Source organism: Papilio xuthus, unplaced genomic scaffold (assembly GCF_000836235.2).
Source record: "Papilio xuthus unplaced genomic scaffold, Pxut_1.1 DF828780.1, whole genome shotgun sequence".
NCBI lineage: Eukaryota > Metazoa > Arthropoda > Insecta > Lepidoptera > Papilionidae > Papilio > Papilio xuthus.
In genome coordinates this window covers 4,542,751-4,561,702 of record NW_013529869.1, presented here as the reverse complement: position 1 = coordinate 4,561,702, position 18,952 = coordinate 4,542,751, and the positions used below count along the sequence as shown (strand labels likewise).

Sequence of the window (18,952 nt, the reverse complement as noted above, 5' to 3'; positions counted from 1 at the left end):
CAAAAGATATTGACACCGGTATATTGTTGGTATTAAAAATTCGCGCCTTTATTCAAATGTGGTTGGATATGTTTTCATACACATGTCAAATTAAACAAATGTAAAGTCGAAATTTTAATGAATAAATATGACATGCAATTGAGGTTATGTTTTAACATATCTAATTGGCGAAGGACTAAACACAAACATTTGAAATTCTTTGCACACAGATTGGCACGTTTTTAACAAGAATCACCCTGTGCATAACATGTCAACTCAAACTCCGGATATTACACTATTAATCGCTTGTTTTTAATTCTTTCTAAACGTTATAATAAATCGTGTATTAAGTAAGTGTTGACATTGAAACAAACATTCAATCTGTGAGAACTTAATTTAAAATGAATTCAACAAACAGCATTCCCTTTTTATTGGAAAGCATAGGAAAGTGAACTGAAAGCTATCAGATTGACTCTAAAAACTGTTATAAAAGAATTGCGCAATTATCGACCTTATTTCAACACGTTAAAGATTCAAGGCGTTTTATACACTATATCATGGCATTAACCTGATCTTAAATTAGATTCTGCAAGTCCTTTTATAGAGGTATGAAATTATTTTATAACTGTCCACTCTCGGAATCGAAATTACATTTAAAAACTCAACTTACATCTAACAACTGTTTTTGTCAGCGGTACAAATCAAGTTAGAACTCTAACTATACTGTTTATTTCTTTAAGTATCTTGCAGTCATGATGTGTTTCCACTGCCAATATACATGTACAAAAACATATCCCCATTCCTTTCATCCCCTTTCAAAATATAGAGACAACATTATCTTGTCTACAGGTATTACAGCAGTGGAAACTAACGGTTACTCTTTTGTATCGTATCATTAATCGACGACGCACAGAAATGCGGCAGAACCACTTGCCAAACTGTCATTCAAACATCATTACGGCCTTCAATATATAAATATTAAACAAGCTTGTATTAGATCATACTGAATAAAGTCTTGTTATGTACTTGGGACAATTATAGACAAAACTGACGCCCGTAACCCAGAGGAATAGACCTAAGTTATGTATTTCAATTAGGCAACATAACTTTTTTTTAATTTTATAATGAACATTCTTACTTGATCTTTAAATCAAATTCAGAATCCGAGATTCTAAACACACAATCAACGCTGAATAAAACAAAAAAAGCATAGCATTCTGTACCACGCGGTGCCAGGATGCCACAGTGTAGATAGATATGGATATACACTCGCTACTGTTGCACGCAAATTCCCGGTATCCGAGTGATTCACACTGCTCTGTGTCCATATCATCACATAAAACGGCTGGACTTACATACATGAATAAATGCATATGTAAAAACTGTGATATTATTTTTAAAATACGCTGTTAAAAAAAAAACTTAACTGTGTTATCTTTAGGCTACAGGAGTTCAGAATAAAATATAGGACTCCTCACTGCCGTCGTACATCTTACTAATATTATAAATGCGAATATTTAGATGGATGGATGGATGTTTGTTTGAAAGTATCTCCAGAATGACTGCATGGATTTCGCAAAGATGTAAAGCATAGTCTGGAAGAATACATAGGTTACTAATAAATTTTTTCTTTAATACCGCGCAGACAGAGTCGCGGGCGACAGCTAGTATTAATTATGCAAAAGCTAAAAATATAAAACATCGTAAGACTTGTTTTATTTATCGCCCTTGTTTAATATGTATGACGGTAGCCGAGATGAAATTTAATACAATTACAAATAGATTTTTCGTGAAACCCATACGCGGCTGATAACAGCGTGTGCATTTAAAACGAACTAAGATTCGATTTGTGACTTCATTGTGTGCTCTACGAGGACTGAATGTAGATAAGATAAAAAATAAGATAAAAGTCTTTTTGTAGTATTATTTGATATAATTAGCTCTCATTTGTGTAAAAAATATCGGATAATTAATAGTAAAAAATTATACGTCAAATATTAATTTTCATTTTGGCAATAATATATACTCTCAGAATTGTATGACAATTAAGAAAACTGTATTTAAATATATTTTTTTAATCAATTGAAATGCAGGCCTTTTTATCTTACCTATCTTGTTAAGTTGTATTTATACATATTTTCAAGTTTGTAAATCTATAAAAACTATAATTTATAGTTTTTTTTATAAACATCGGAATAATTAGTATTTTGTTTTAAGGTCCTTAAAACAAGCCTTTAAATAAATTGAATGTTATAAAAATCTAGTTTCCGTGATTCAACCAAAACAATGTGTACCAAAAACAAACACGTCAAGAGGTCATCCGGTACACAAAATGATATACAATCTACACCATAGTGTTGCGCCGCGTTCGATAAATGTCAAATAGTGACGTGCTTTGAATCGATAACTAAACCGACAACTATGGGATCATTTGAAATGTCCTTGTGGGAATCGAAAGCTAATGTTTTGTGTCGCAAGAGGTCCGTAACAGCGATGCCCTGCGAATTTGTTATCGGTTATGCCTTTATGTTTAAGTTAAACATAATACGATGTGCACATCACTTGCGTTCCTTGACACGTTTGAATTAGCCGATCTGGGTGTAAATTGATGTCCCAATACCGATGTTTAATCGACACGATGACTTCCTAGTATGTTTTGTATACTTAAAGAATTTTATAATTAATTAACCGAATTAGTCTAAAAAGTTTTATGAAATGTTATAATTATCAAACACAAGCCAACAACGTTATTATTTATACAGATTGGAAAAGCATTAATGTTTAATAAAACAAAAAAAAACAAAAAGCCAACATCACGCGGTGTTCCCAGGCGGTCACCCATCCAAGTACTGACCGCGCCCGACGTTGCTTAACTTCGGTGATCGGACGAGAACCTTCGGTGATCGGACGAGAACCGGTGTATTCAACGTGGTATGGACGTTGGCGAATGATAATATAAATTAAACGTTTCGTATTATGAACGAGATTATAATTCGAGTTCGATTAACTTTAACCATAACAAGGCGGAAAAAGAAATAATACCTCATTTTTCTAATTGGAATAATCCGCGAAATAGCGACAGTGTTCTGTATAATACAGGCATATAAAATTATTAAAAATGAAGAAATGAGAATTAATGTGAATGAATGAACGTAGTAATTTTGACAACCCCTAAGCAAGTTCAAAGTCAACAAACCTTCGGGTGTTCGACCTTATAATGTTCGCGCATGTCGCGTCAACGTGAACGTATAACTCCTAATACATATATCTAATAAATCTGGCCTCATACAATACATAAATGACTACAACTATTTTAAATCACACCTACGCTTTTTACGCCTATTTTAATATCGGATTTTGATATGCCAATTGAACGCACTAACGATTTTTACATGTCTTATATCAATCTTAAACAAAAACTTAAATGATCTATGTCATATAAGGAAACTAAATAATTGGCCGATTAATTAGAGAAAAATATATAAGTAAGACAAATAAGTGGGTGAATCGTGACTTATGTAGGTCTTCTTAAAATCCGTTATCCGTATCCGTACGAGAGAATACAAAATACAAGAATTCTTGAAGCTTTCGCAAGTGTGGGTGGCACTTTATGTCAGCGTACAATTCCGGACACCACTCCACAAAGTACCCACTTGGTGGCACACCTGGCACGAACGCGCAGCCGGGGTGGTTCACTAGTGTTTTACATCTTACTAATATTTTTAAGTTTGGATGGATGTTTGTTAGAAGGTGACTTCAGAACGGTTGCAAGAATCTTGCTATAATATATGTAAAGCTTGGAAGAACACATAGCCTACACAGTTTTCTCAATTCTGTGCGGACAGATTTGCAGGCGACAGCTAGTATAACTATAAAAGTATTGGCCCAGTGTTAGCTATGCTATCAGTACATCGCAGCTGCAGAGGAAACAATTTGCGGATGCGAACTTTGATAAGCTACAAAACTGCAAACACTGAACTTATTATGAGCGATTTACTCATTTTTAGCGTTTACAATTTGGTACGCTTTTAAGATAACCTAAGATTATTAAATATTGTTACCATAAATTATGACATAAAAGCCTACTTTAAATTTATCAAGATGTCTATGGTTAGCCATTTCAGTAATACGCCATAATCAGGCAGCATATTGCTTTGCCCCCTTATTATATAGAAAAAGTTATTAGTTGGTTTTTACAAATGAATTTCTCACATGTAAGAATTATATAAAACACAATTTGATACGATGTTCATATTAATTACATGAAGTAACAATAAGTACTGCGTACATACACCGTTACAATTTCCTCTTCCTTAGGATCATTGCGAGATTTCCGCTCGACAGCATCGCAAAGTTCAGTGATCTTACAACGCAATGATTGAAACTAAGAATTACATGGATTTAAATTGCCAACTTACAAATATCCGTCCCTCAAATACAGACGGAAAATAAATTAGTTGCTAGGTCAACTAAGTTAGTTCCGGTGCGTTCCTAGGGAGATCCCGGGACCCTCGCAGTCGCACTTCAGGTTGGCCATCGAGGGCAGGCACCTTTCCCCCAAAAGGCAGGGTATCATACGAAGATTTCCCCCCCGATACCAAAAAAAGGTTAACTAAGTTAAGTTACTCAAAACAGTAATTTTAACAATCTGCTTTGTTATTACATGCTTCAGTGAATAAAGAGATTGTAATTTATATTTTGTTTTTTTTCTACAAAAAAGGATATTTGAGATAAAATTGTTATCGCGAACATTAAAATTATTTCCTTTAAAATAGATTCGGCAGATTACCAAATACGGTGAACGGAGGTAAGGTTCAATGAATTTGAAATAATGATTGCACTTGATTTCTTGATTGTACTTACAGACCTATGAAATGTCAAGCTCTTTGATTCAATGTTCTAAGAGATTTTATTTTACACCATTAAAGTATGCTAATAGCCATTAACGAACCTAATTTGAAATTAGAATCTTATCTTACAATATTGAGAGCGTAATGAACCAATCACGGCGGAACAACCGCTTCCAAATGGCAAGAAAAAGCTACATGCCCATGAAGACCGACACAAATCGAATTTTAAGGTATTTTAGTGTATTAATTGGTGTAAGCATAAAGTTTTATAAGCTTCTTGTCTAGTTGCTGGCCTGTCAACTGCGATTTTTTTTTACTTTCATTAAATTTGAACGATGGATTTTGAACCTATAACCCATTGATCGGATTTCCTTACTCGTTACCTCCTTAAACAACGTAACTTCAACATTATTAAACGTAATCTGTAAGCAAATAAATTAAAAACAGCCGAGGCCGGACGGATCTATTGCTCAACGCTAACAGACTTCGAGGGCGCGTTCGCATATTTTATTTATTTTTTATCGATTAAATAATATGTGCAGAAATAATAATTATTATTATGAAAAAACAACTGAATTCTCAATTTTTTATTGGTTTCTCTAATTGTTTTTTCACTTACTTTCAAGAATGTGGTATGGTCAAAAATTGTACTAAACTAAAATATTATCAGCACAAAGTTCAATACCTATTATTGTGTATTGAATAGAAATGGTCAATGATTCAGGTCCGTCATTCGACCCGGGTACAAAATAAACAAGAGTTAAACTAGCAAAACTACTTCTATGCGCGAAAGCTATGCGGTAAAATGCTTATCGATGACTCATCTGGAATGTATTGCTTTAAGAAATACTTCAAAAGTAATTTACTATTTTATACATAAAATATTTAGCTATGAAATATTTATCCAGCATTAAACATAATGGGATGTAATAATAATATTTCTAGTTAAGTTCTACATTCTGTTTCATAAAAGGTAGTTAATAACTCAAAAATATAAAAAAGCAAAGAGTATATAAAACATCTTTGATATAAAACTCTTTGATATAAAATGTAAAAAAGTAAGTTTGGTAATTCAAATATTTTACAATTTAGGAACAGTTTACTTGACCATTGTAAATTAACCATGTCGACTATTAATCGGTAAAATTATCGTATTTTAAAATTATATGTTTTCTTTAAACAAGTTTTAATAAAAAAACACGTAAAAAAATTTATTTAATTTTACAAAAATTACCAATTTTTGATTTTTAATGAATATTTCCCATTGGCAACATTGCAACACGTTGCCATGGTAACGCTGTCACAATAACAACAAAATCTGTGCCAGTTGTAAAATGTTCAATCTAGCAATTTATAACTTATCACAAGAAAGTAAAAACAGCATTACATATTATTTGTTCGAGTAAATTGTTTCTATAAACTAAAATAAACATGAGCCGATGGTTAGACGTAGAAGTTGGTACAGACGACATTGATCTTAATTCTTTGCCTTCAAATTTAGCGTTGGTAGATCTTCACAACGACAATGAATATAAGCTACTCGTTGGTGATTTAGGTCGAGGCGAGGAAATGCCTAAACTTAAGGTAAATAACTTAAAGGTTATATAACCTCAGTAGAGCAAAAATAAAAAACCGTTCACAATAGTAGTCCGTAGGTATTTTGTTTATTAAATTTTTTTCATTTCGCAGATATTTCGAGGAGCAATGCAGATGTCAGATTTAGTGCTCCCGGATCTACCTCTTGGTGTGGTTGGCTTCTACACAAGTGAGACAATGCCCCGTTCATGCCCTGTCATAGCGATAGCAATGAGTTCATGCATTTACATATATCGGAACATGAAATTGTTTTACAAATACTATCTACCTTCAGTGGAACAGAATACTTGTGAATTAGAAATATGGAGACAGGTAAATAAAAAATATAAAAATGTGATCTTATATTTTGATTTCTTGAAGAAGCTTTCGAACTAATATCTGCTCAAAGAGCAATATTATATTATCCAAAAAACATGTACAAGCACATGCTATCCCTTTCATTCTGTAAATAAACAACTACAAAAACCTTTAATAACACTTATGTATATTTTTCAGTTAATGGATCCAATAAATCATAATGAAGAGTCTCTGAGAGGTCTAACGGCAAGTCTGCAAGCTTTACCACAGAAAGTATTAAGCAATCAGTCTCAAAACTTTTTGGATCTCGACTTTGAACAAAGAATAGAGTATCTGGAACAGTTGACAGAGTTGCCAAGTCGAAAAAATGTAGAAATAGTTTGCATTACAACAATGAAAATTAATTCCATTAACAAACATGGTGTCAGTTGTCTGGTTATAGGAAGTGAGGAGGGAGACATTATTATTTTAGACCCAAATACTTTCACTCCCTTGTCTATGGTAAGTTTTTCTATACATAATTTGCTTTTAAAGTTACAACATAACTAATAAAACATATAAAATATATTTTTTTTTACTTTTTTAAAATAACATTAAAGGTACAAACTTGTGCAATTTTGTTAATAATTGAATATTATGTATTATGGCATTTAGGCAAAATTATGTGCAGTTAAGAAAACGCCATACCAAATGGTTGCAACAGGACTATACAATGTTGACTACAGTGTGACTGTGGCCACCAGGTGTGATCCATCTATCTGCACTGTCATATTTAGCTAAAGAAATTGCACAATACCACATAAATGTTCTTTTCTTACTAATATTATAAATGCGAATGTTTAGACGGATGGATGGATGTTAGTGTGAAGGTAACTCCACAACAACTGCAAGGATCTCGCTGAAATTTGACATATATGTAGAACATAGTCTGCACCTAACATGACTTTAATTTTTTTTAATGTTTATAAAAACCACTAAAGTTTTGCAGACTATTCAACTTAATTGTTATCACTTATTATTTTACTAATCACTTGGTTTTGCTTAAAGTTTTTAATATGCACAGATTATGTTTACAAATATTTTTAATGCCATCAGAAATGTATAAAATGTTTCTTATTTAATTATTTTAGAGAAAAGTCAGTATGTCTTTTAAAAAGAGAGTGGAAGGAAGGTCAACTGTTGTTTCACACGGAGGAACATATAATAGCTATTGAAGTATCGGCCATAGATAATAGTGTATATGTTATATGTTGCGATAATACATTCTCATGTTATAGCAAAAAGGTTAGTATTATACCAGAGAGTAAAATTTTAAATACTTGTATGGTGACCATATATTTTTAAACAATAGAATACATTAATTTGTAGTTATATACTAAACAAATATGTTCAAATGTCTACTTTTTCTTTATCATATTAATATGTAAATCTTACTAATATTCTAAATACCAAAAGTTTAGATACATGGATGTTTATTCGAAGATATCTCCGGAACGGCTCAATGGATCTTTATGAATTATGAATTATTTGGCATACATGTAAAACATAGTCCGGATGAACACATCTACTTATTAAGTTTATTTTTAATTCCACACGGACGGGATCGTAGGCGACATTAACTTTCCAATATAATATAAAAAACTTTATCTTGATCTTCATTTAATAACTCATAATATTCTTAATAAGTCATCAGTACATTGATTCCAGGGTAAAAAACAATGGTCATTAAATCTAGAGCATAGACCAATAGCTCTAACTTTAGTACCTATAATGCATTTAGGTACAACTCTGATAGCAGTCGCGCTTGCGTCAGGACATCTGCATCTGTATGATGGCAAATCACGCAGAGATACTATGTTCATAAAAGGTATGTATACATCCTACATTATTAGGAATTTCCTTCACAAGGTAACGTAAATCTTTGAAAATAACTGAATGTAGAGATTAAAAATGTCAAATTTATAGATTTGCTCCGCCATCTTGAAAATCTCAGTGAATTTTGTCACGACGATATTAACAGATTACAAGTGGTCGACTGACTTTTGAGACAAAAAAATGTTAACCCAGCAATTTAGTGTAACTAAATTGCTGGTTTTCGAAGATTTATGTAAGACTTTTAGGAGACTTAGACTAGTGTCCAGCTCGAAGGACCAAAAACAATATTAAAATGATTTATAAGTATTCAAGTTAATTGTATGAACTATTCCAGATGTGGTTTCCGTCATGAAATTTGGTCAGCTCGGTCAAGAGGAGAATGTTTTTGTCATTATTACAACTAGTGAGTTATTTTATATAGTTAATTTTTGCTTAAGATGTATACAATCCATTGACTTTTGTAGCGTTTGGTTTCTTGCAATTTTCAGATGGCAATCTTATGTTAAAAATACTAAAGCGCACGGCAGATTTTAACGCAGATGCAGCCAGTGCGGATGTCACTCCTGATCCTTTGAGCTCAGAAAAACCTTGGCTCATACCCAAACGGTCGAAATTATTTCTCGAACAGTCCGCCAGGGAACGAGAGAATGCTATTGGTATGTTTTCAAATATAAATCTACACTAAGGGACACAATTAGTGACCGATTTACTTTGTGTGGCGTATTAATTATCATTGGCTTTATAGCAATGCATGAAACTTTCCAACACGAACTGAACAGACTGCGGCTATTGGCGGGTAAGACTCTTCTAGAAGTACATGTCAAATCTGACAATTCCATTGCTGTGGGAGCTCTGGAACCTATTCGACTTACTGCTGAGGTAATTTTGTTTTTATTAATTTTAGTTTTATGATAAAAAATTGCTTTGCAATAATAATTGTCCTTTATAATAAGTTTTTAGAAATAAAATACGCCTATTACACTTTAATAGCAATCGATTCGAAACACAATATTGCTATTGTATACGCAAGGAACAGTTACAAATGTACTTTCTTGTGTTGCCATATTACTCTAAATGTTTTATTTAAAAGTTTTTAGTTCTAATAATAAAATATTATTAAACCAGGTGGAAGGTCTAGGTCCAGTGTTCCGTGTAACCCTCATCATAGAGAACAGGTCTAGCACACGCGCGGCCGCCGGACTCGCACTTCTATTCCATACCAATACCTACAAGGTCTATAGGCCTTATTTAAAGGTATCAAATTATGCTTCAAGAAAGTTTTTTTAACAGTGGTAGACAACAACAGCTGTTCGACGAATGTGTCGGTTCATCCGGTGTAATACAACGAGCACATAGAAGACAAGGCCCAAATGGGAGACATCTTGTGCATAGCCTGATGAGTGTGTCTGAGGATAACTTCTAGAACTCTTTTCCTTCCCTTCCTATCATTATTTAGTTTTTTTTGTTAGAAACATTGGGAAGGTAAAGTGAATTTGGTGGGAATCCTTAGTTATTATCCCTCTTAATTACAGGCGTATATTTTTTTAAATGATTATTATATTTAATAAATATTTTAAATAAACATATATCCTTGATATTTTATTGTTTTTTGAAAACTAAAAAATAAATGTAGTGATTTTATATTTAATCTTATCTTCATTTAACAATTTAATAGGATAAAACTTTTTATCTATCCGTATCTGTAACGCCGGTATTATGGAGTCGATATTGTAGATGAAAAATTAAAAAAAAAGGTTTATATACAAAAAGGCATGTAAAAATTAAATGTTGGAAGTAAGAAATTAATGTAATGTTTTAACACAAATAATACTCAACTTCCATAAGTTCTTAAATTTCTTTTTCTAGTCTTCTTCCTTCCGATCTTCTTTCTTAGATGTAATGTCGAATTACGATATTTTATAGACATTAACAAAAAACAGAATTTCTATGTTTAATAACTTGATTACAGGTTCCTCTCCTAGCTCCGAATAGTCAACTCCGTCTCCCAACGAAAGTGGAAGAGATATTCGATGAGAACATAAACCCGGAGATATTCCTGAGGGGTGTGACGGGGCAGGGCGGGCAGGGATCACTGGTGAAGATCCTACTCCTCAAAGATGGGCAGAGGTCACCAGTGCTCGCAGCGACTGTACAAATGCCCGCCACTGACCCTATGATGATACCTTACGATATGCAAACTGTCACCGCTTTTCAACAATAATACTACTTTTAATTGCTTTTGTTATAATGCAATGAATAAATTCACATACAATCGAGGACTTTTATTACCTACCCATTTCTGTAAAATGTCAATGCTTTTGCATGTACCGATTTAAACCGCTACCATCAGCGCCAAAATGGCGAAAATCTACTCACGAAATGCTACATAATGGGAAGTTAACCTCTATAAATAGACAGACGACATGACATTTTCGTCCTGATTGTATTGTGAACTATACAATTAGGACGTAAATTTGTCATAACATACATACACATATATCTAACATCTTACTAATATTTATAAGAATAGATGGATGGATGTTTAAAGGCATCTCCAGAACGGCTCAATGGATCACTATGATATTTGACATACATATAGAACATAGTCCGGTAGAAGACAGGCTACTAAGTTTTATTCCGCGCGGACGGAGTCGCGGATGACAGCTAGTTATATGATAAATTACATCTCTTATGATGACATTTTGTTGTACAATATTAGACAAAATAAACCCCAACTTTATCTGTGTATATTTTATACCACGTATTGAATAATCAAGTCAATGTCATTGTGATAACAGTAAATCCGATACTGTTATGATCCTGGATTACTGTAATGGATGTAAAATATGATAAAAGGACGAAGACTATCGATTGAACATTATAGGACAAGGCACCATTATTTTATATAACCAAATGTTTGTTAAAGAGAAGTTGAAATTCCTTTTATAATTTTAATTGAGTTTTAAAAGTGACTTTAAAAACATGTATAATTCTTGATTATTTTTAATTATTCGGGATTAATTTTAGAGGATAGATTCATTCCAACCTCAATTGATTTCTAGTTAATAACCGATTTCAAAATGGAGGACATGATTCTGTTTATTGCATTTTATCAAACGTACAAGTATATTTTGCGTTCGGATATAGATATACGATAACTTGTTTATCTAAAGTACATTATTGTGACATTGTCAATTATAATATTTATAAAGCTTATAAACACATTGCGCCACATTTATTTGAGCAGACTCTAGTTTAAAAAAAAACGATTAAAATCAGATTATATTTTTTTACTCTACACATTCGTGACATCAAATAGTAACGTTAAATTCATTGTTCAAGTGCACAATTCTCACTTTCTTAATATGCCTCGTTCACTAACGTGGTTCAGGGACGGTCAGAATTATAAACATTAGCTTTGTGTACACACGGACACGTACTTAGTCAATGACAATGGACTATTTTATAAATAATACGGAACACGGATATTGAACCAAATATGATAAGTTATTTGAGCAAGTAAATATAGTTAAGCTGCATCAGTTTCTATCCATATATGAGTTTTTTTCGTAATACCTTTTAACTTTGAGTATGAAAACTCCTTTCTTTAAGAGCACATACTTCGCTATTACTTTGGACTCGATACAGACTGTTAAAAGTAATAATAGTAATTTTAGACATTATTAGTTAGAATCCTTTGGCACGAATGGCGCGTTTTCGTTACCAAGTCAAGTGTCAGAATGATTAGTGAGGGGACATCGTAGTACATTTCACCAAGGCTAGTGTTGCGCCAGTATACTAGCACTGTGTCGGATTTTCTTCCAACAGTAGATGCACGGATCTCAATGAAATTTGGTATAATGCCGAATACAATCTTCTAGGACACATGAAATTTGGCATGAATATAGAACAGATTCTCAAATAAGACACAGAACATATTTTTTTTAAATCCGCGCTAACGATGTCACAGGAAAGAGCTATTTATGGAATCTTATACATACAACACATTTATAATTAATATATTGTCTGTGATATGCGGAAGATTAGATAGAATTTAAAATAAATAATTTACTGTGTTCATTTTTAAAATGGATACATAAAACGTCTCGTAGTGATAAAACTACTATTACTATGTATATTTATTAAAAAAAAAACAACGTATGTATACGTCGTGACTAACATTTACTTTTAAAATATTATAAATAATATTTATTTCAACTCTGTCATTGTTAATAATCATTATATCTTAATTTACCTTAGCAACAATATAATTAACTGATAAAACAAATATAAAATATCATTTGTTCGTAAGTATGAACCTTATCAATTCAACTGCTTAGAATCATGCTTAAATTGACATGGCGCCCTTACCATAGTCAAATGTTAAGATTAGGGACAACGCTGTTTTTTTAAAAAAAATGATAACCTAACTAAAAAGTTTTTATTCCATACAGAGATAAAACGAGAAATTCCCTGATGTTTTTTTATTTTTAAATATGATACATTATAATAAGTGTATTTGGTAACCGTCCTGCTACCTCATATTAATTCAACCTACGCCTTTTTCGAGCATGTAATGGATTAACGAAAACATTTTATTAGTGCACAAAGTATTCCCGTATCTAATCGCTACAACATTAATATGGTGTTGTGAAAGGCGCCACCAAAAATATAAATGCTTGAGTTGAAAGCAAACACTTGTAACCAATGTCCTAATTTTGATACGATAACATTAGATAAATAAAATTAATATTTCAAATATTTAATTAACTTAATTTCACTTTTACACTATTGGTCATTTACTATAGAAAGGTATAGACTTTATTTTGACTAGGCTTGTTATGGCTTTGCACGGAAAATCAACCCGCACCTAGGAGCTGGTGGCTTACTGAGACTTGGGAGAAGTGAACTTTTTTATACATTCATCATGAGCTCACTATACGTCTCCACTGAAGGGCTCGGAGCCTATCGTAAGTTAGGGGTGACTAGGCCATAATCAACCACGCCAAGTGCAGGTTGGTTGATATGACATATCGTTAAATTTCTTTGCAGATATTTGCAGGTTGCATTAGGATTTTTTCTTCACCGTGAGAACGTCGGATAAATGTACATATGCAAATCGAATATCAAAAAACACATTGTTACATAGTGGGATTCGAACCCAGGACCTGATCATAGTGAACTGATGATGACTTTTTTCTATACGCGACAGAGATGGTTCGCACTTCGATTTCCTATGTTCCTTTTACTCTTTTTATGGTCAACGGGATAATAACAGATATTCAATTTCATTCTATCTTAGTTTATTTTAGGGCTGTGCACGGTAATTCCTAGCGGTCACTTATCGAGGTCCGTTTCGATATCTTATCAGGGTTATAAAGTCCTTATCGGGTAACTAACGGTATATGCTGAAATGAGTAATGTAATGCCGACTAAGCTTTTCTGTTACAATCGATTTATGGTTTTTAAGTAACTCAAACATATAACTTATAACGAAGAACCAGAAGTTATAGACAGAAACAATTGACGACAACATTTTGTGTTACGTAATAAATAGATTATTTGATTTGAAATTGGAATTTCTTTTCGTCAAACATGTGTGTGCCTTAGAATTAACAATTTAGTGCACTTATATTTTTCAGTAACGTAAAAAGAAACGTAACAGCTCTCGATGAGTTTTAGGGTACTCTTACTTGTTGCGGACATATTGAGATTAACAAAATTCTTCTCTCATTTTATATTTATTATAAAATTCACTGGAATATAGAAAGATGAGTAATAATTTGAGAATACTTAAGAATATATCTACGCTTAATCAGTTAGTTGCTTAGTGCATTTTGCTATTATAACAGGCAGCTGATAAATGTGAAGCAAAGATAAATAACTTATTTGGACGTCGCTTTATCGCAATTTTTGTTAAATTATTGATTACCCAGCTGATAGAGCTGGCTTTATTAATAAGTATTATTTATATGGTCTATTTCACTTACGTAAAAAACAATAAACCATAGGGGTAGCATACAGGAAGGAATATTTTTATATTGACATTTTGGTAGATTTTGCGATAATTTTAAAAGTTCATATTTTAATGGTTTAATTCACGATTTACCTCCAACGACCTCTAGCAATACATCTGACTGCATTGTATGACTAACTTACTGACGTAGAAATGTTAAGTTTTTCACAGTTTTATTTAAACACTAGTAAGGAAATCATGTTTCTTAGGTAATTATTTTTTTTATACTCTGAGTCTAACACCCTTGATTGTATTAAGTACTGTAAACGAGGTTTGCACAACATAGAAAATAATTTTTAAAGCATGAAACAATTTGTATTTAATCTACTACAATTTTAATACAACAGAAAATCTTATTTCAATCACAAACATAACATACCAAGTAACTGGCTGACCGCTGGCTGACCTGCTGCAAGTAGTAACATGCAGCAGGTCAGCCAGCGGTGCCAGGTCGCTGCACCGATCAAATAATACCGCGCGTGCTTACCACCTCGACAACAGGTGGACATCGCGTGGTTGCTTTAGCAAGACAGAGATTGGATAGATCATAAAAATGTCGGAGTACACAGCTAGTAACTGGTTGTCACGTGATATGTGGAGGAACGCAGCCTAAACCCATTCATAGTACTACATCGCATACGCTGCAACCTTAATTTTGTTCTTGACAGTACAGATGAAGCTGCGTATATCATGTTAATAAGTCATCATCAGTCTGTGTTCCAAACCTCTAACACTCCGTACTAGTTTCTTGTTACACCTGCGTTATTTATCAGTACTGTTCTTTATCAAGGAAAGCTTTTTGTATATGGTTATATTCAAGTACGTAATATCGAATTCCCATTAACATAGGGGACAGTGCCTTTTGCAGAATTTCCGATCGGTTTCTGATATAGTTTATCAGAGGTACGATAAGGAAGATAAACTTGAATACATTGTTGAAGTTGATATTAATGACATACAAAAAACTTACATATCTTTGATTCGATTTGATTGGAAACAGAGTAGGATCTAGTAAGTGGAAATACATTTTATTGGATATGATTGCCGTGAGAATGGTAGCCGACCCTAAACTGTACCTAATACCTTGGAAATGACGAGAGATATAATCAACTTTATGGCATAACCCGATGATGCTGTCTTTACAAACTGAATTAAGCACCCCAACAACTTGGCGTCTATGATTGCCATGGACGTATTGAAATAAAAATTTAATATTAATTAACTACGATAATAATGACAATGATCAACGAATTACTTTTATTTTGGGCTGAGTTTGAAACGGAATGTTTTTCTTTAAGGAAAATTTGGTATTTTTTTTCTCTTTTTAAATTATACTGGTCAGTAAAATATACTGGCCGCTATCATTCTACCACCAGCAATCAAGTAACTAATCATTGCATTTTGATATTACAATTAAGGTTTATAATTTTACCGATATACTCATTATAATGACAGTATTTTTATCGTTTATTTATCGGCAACCCTATCGTAATCCACGGGCATTGATAAACAGCGTGCCGCGAAAATTTAACCAGACACCAACGTCGAAAGAACTCAGTTTGTTTGTTGATTTCACTTCTGACCTACCCCCAGGTGAGTACCTAGTCATTGTAATATCACCATCTTTATAATATGTATATGTTTTATTTAATAATATCCCGTCCTTACTAAGAACCTTTTCCTAAGAAGGAACTTATTGGCTGTAAAACTTGAGTGGACCACAAATATTGGTGATTTTGGGTACACTGCAAGATCGTTATTTATTAATTGCAGCACGTATAAACTACAAAATGTAGAAGCTTATAGAAAATCTTTCAAAATGTTCTAATTTTAACTATTAATACTGTAACGAAGTGTATACACGCATGGCTAATTATACTAACTAGAATGGCGCAGGGATCCAAAGTTGTGAGTTGACCATAGCTTCTTCTCAAATGGTTTAAATATGAATTCGTATATTCGCTTTTGGTTTTAAAATTCTCATAGACTTCTTAGAGTCTGCAATAAGCGTGAGACTAAATGCAATTCAATCTGATTTATAAACAATGCGGAAGCAAATTGTCGGCGGATACATTATGCGAATCTATAGTATCCGCTGTCAAAGGGTCATTGACCCTTGTCATTGATCATCCCTACATCTTGCAGCATGACAATTCTTTTAACGCTTTTTTCTACAACGTGTGAATGAGCTAGTGCATTTCAGTTATTATAAATCATATGAATATTATCCCTAATGCTTCCATGTTTTTTTTTAATTTTAGTTAGTTTCCAAATGTATTTTATTTTCAAAATTAAACTAATATGTTGGTAAAAATTGTAACCAAAATTGTATCTAACGCATGGTGCCACGTACTACATGCCCTAAAAATTGAAAACCATACGACATACAAATATCCCAACCTCTAAAATTACTTCAATTCGCGATTTTCCATAAGTACGATATGTGTAGTACCTTATAGCTGTTTGAAGTTTGATTGTGAATGTGGTAAATATCTAAATTCACAATTTAACATATAAGTAACATGTGTTTCAGTAGAAGAAAGGTATGGTTGGTATACTTACGACAACTCATTAACAAATGTAAATTTAAATTTTATATAAATTTCATAATGTAAATTTTGTTACAGATTTAATTAACTAGCTACAATGTCTCTCGACGAGGTTAGTATTCTTGGAACGCATTTTCTCATACAATAAAACCGTATCTTAAGTTCTGCATTGCGGTGTATTGACCCAGAATACATTTAGGACCCGGTTTAAAACGGTTTTTAAGTCATTTCCAACGTGTACATTCGACCAGATTACAGAGTTTCTCGGCCATTTTATTTAAAGAATATACCAATATTTAGAAACAAGTCTAAACTTTTAAATATTATTTCTTTTTACTAAGTTTATTTATAACCAATCTAGACATTTACGTAATAAAAAAAATCAAAGAGATAATTTCAAGTTTACATCAAGGCCATTGGCTTTATCCTTTGTTTGTTTCTGATAAAAAAAAATATACAAGGATATTAAAATGACATTTTGTTTTCGTAATAAAATTAATATTTTGGTTCCGTTTATGTTTTTAAATTTAATTTCGAACTGTTTGTTTAATTATTTTATGAGATGAAACAAAATGACGTGAATAAAAGCCATTTAAGATATTAAGTACTTGATAGATTACTTTTTGTTTGCAGCAATTCAACAAAGTGTCAGACAGTGTGAGGAACTGGAAAACGAAGCCGAGCGACAGTGAGAACCTTGCTCTATACTCGCTCTTCAAGCAAGCTATGTTCGGAGACGTCAACATCTGTAAGTTTAATGTTGCTGGAAAATTCCTTTAGTGTAGCACGTTGCGGTGTTAAAAAACCGGAACGGAGACGTTAGGTCACGCGATAGACGTTAAAAATTAAGTAAAATTGTATAAATTCTTTACTACTGGTTAGTTGTACTGTAGCTATTTGTTAGAACGAACTAAAAGGTTATATTGAAGAAGGGTTCGCTATGGTTCCGGTTCCCTTTCTCGTTATTGTGTTTTGACGTTACTCTGCTCACAGCGGTGTTGACGCCTTGACGACCAGTAAACACCGTGGCTAACAGCATCTTTTAAATTCACCAATTGGCTTAGATTAAAAGAAATATTTTCTTATAGAATTGCAATAATTATAGCTATTTGCACTTCGTCTTTTATAAAAAGTTGTAAATGCACCTGTCTTAAGAAATAAACGTAAATAATTATCCTCATAAGAAATTCAGTCACGTATATTATTAATACAATCATAAATGAATGTCCCACGCGATAATGGACTATTTCTTGAATATTTTTTTTCCAGCTGAACCCAGCGGAATCGTTGAAAAGGCAAAATGGAACGCGTGGACTGGCCGCAAGGGCATCTCTAAAGACGACGCCAAGAAACAATACATCGAAATGGCTGAAAAGTTACATTCTAAATATGCATAAATTGTTTATTTATAAGATTAGTTGTTACGTAATAAATTAATATTAACTTACTCAAATATTCAGTTTCTCTCGGTTATAAGTTGCGAAAATTATACTGTGAAGAATGTGTTTTGGTAAATAAAATTCTCAAATTGATTAGTTTAAATTTATTTCCTTACCGAAAAATGTTGTATGAAACATCAAAAACAAACCAATACTACAAAGTAGTTACCATAATTATGAGGTAAAATTGCAAAAAAAAACTCAAAACAAGTATCGTCCAAAAGTACGATGGTCCTTCGAGTCTTATAGTTAGTTACTTAGTAGTTGTTATTTGAAATTATTTCGGTTACTATGCCTTAGAAGACATTTTAAGTTATTAAATAAGTTATAAGTAGCATAACGAGGACTCTT

General features: G+C 32.6%; 2 protein-coding genes across 2 annotated transcripts; both read left to right on the top strand.

Annotated features, from left to right (window-relative positions):
* Positions 1 to 6,142: 6,142 nt before the first annotated feature.
* BBS1 (Bardet-Biedl syndrome 1) lies at positions 6,143 to 10,859 on the top strand. Its single transcript, XM_013326591.1, has 11 exons — positions 6,143 to 6,413; positions 6,519 to 6,737; positions 6,921 to 7,223; positions 7,377 to 7,465; positions 7,853 to 8,006; positions 8,430 to 8,589; positions 8,932 to 9,000; positions 9,086 to 9,253; positions 9,343 to 9,476; positions 9,723 to 9,851; positions 10,567 to 10,859. Exons 1-11 carry the CDS (start codon positions 6,261 to 6,263, stop codon positions 10,816 to 10,818), a joined length of 1,830 nt encoding a protein of 609 aa, XP_013182045.1. The 5' UTR covers positions 6,143 to 6,260; the 3' UTR covers positions 10,819 to 10,859.
* A 5,270-nt stretch (positions 10,860 to 16,129) lies between these two features.
* Positions 16,130 to 18,691, top strand: ACBP-like (acyl-CoA binding protein-like). Its single transcript, XM_013326861.1, has 4 exons — positions 16,130 to 16,206; positions 17,241 to 17,274; positions 17,796 to 17,910; positions 18,432 to 18,691. The coding sequence occupies exons 2-4, from the start codon at positions 17,260 to 17,262 to the stop codon at positions 18,557 to 18,559; spliced, it is 258 nt and encodes an 85-aa protein (XP_013182315.1). The 5' UTR covers positions 16,130 to 16,206; positions 17,241 to 17,259; the 3' UTR covers positions 18,560 to 18,691.
* Positions 18,692 to 18,952: the final 261 nt, after the last annotated feature.

Coding starts and splice junctions, on each gene's coding strand:
- BBS1 (XM_013326591.1), top strand. CDS start 6,261: ATGAGCCGATGGTTAGACGTAGAAGTTGGTACAGACGACATTGATCTT. Junction 6,738..6,920: donor AATTAGAAATATGGAGACAG/GTAAATAAAAAA, acceptor TATATTTTTCAG/TTAATGGATCCAATAAATCA. Junction 9,477..9,722: donor CTATTCGACTTACTGCTGAG/GTAATTTTGTTT, acceptor TTATTAAACCAG/GTGGAAGGTCTAGGTCCAGT.
- ACBP-like (XM_013326861.1), top strand. Junction 17,911..18,431: donor GTTCGGAGACGTCAACATCT/GTAAGTTTAATG, acceptor TTTTTTTTCCAG/CTGAACCCAGCGGAATCGTT.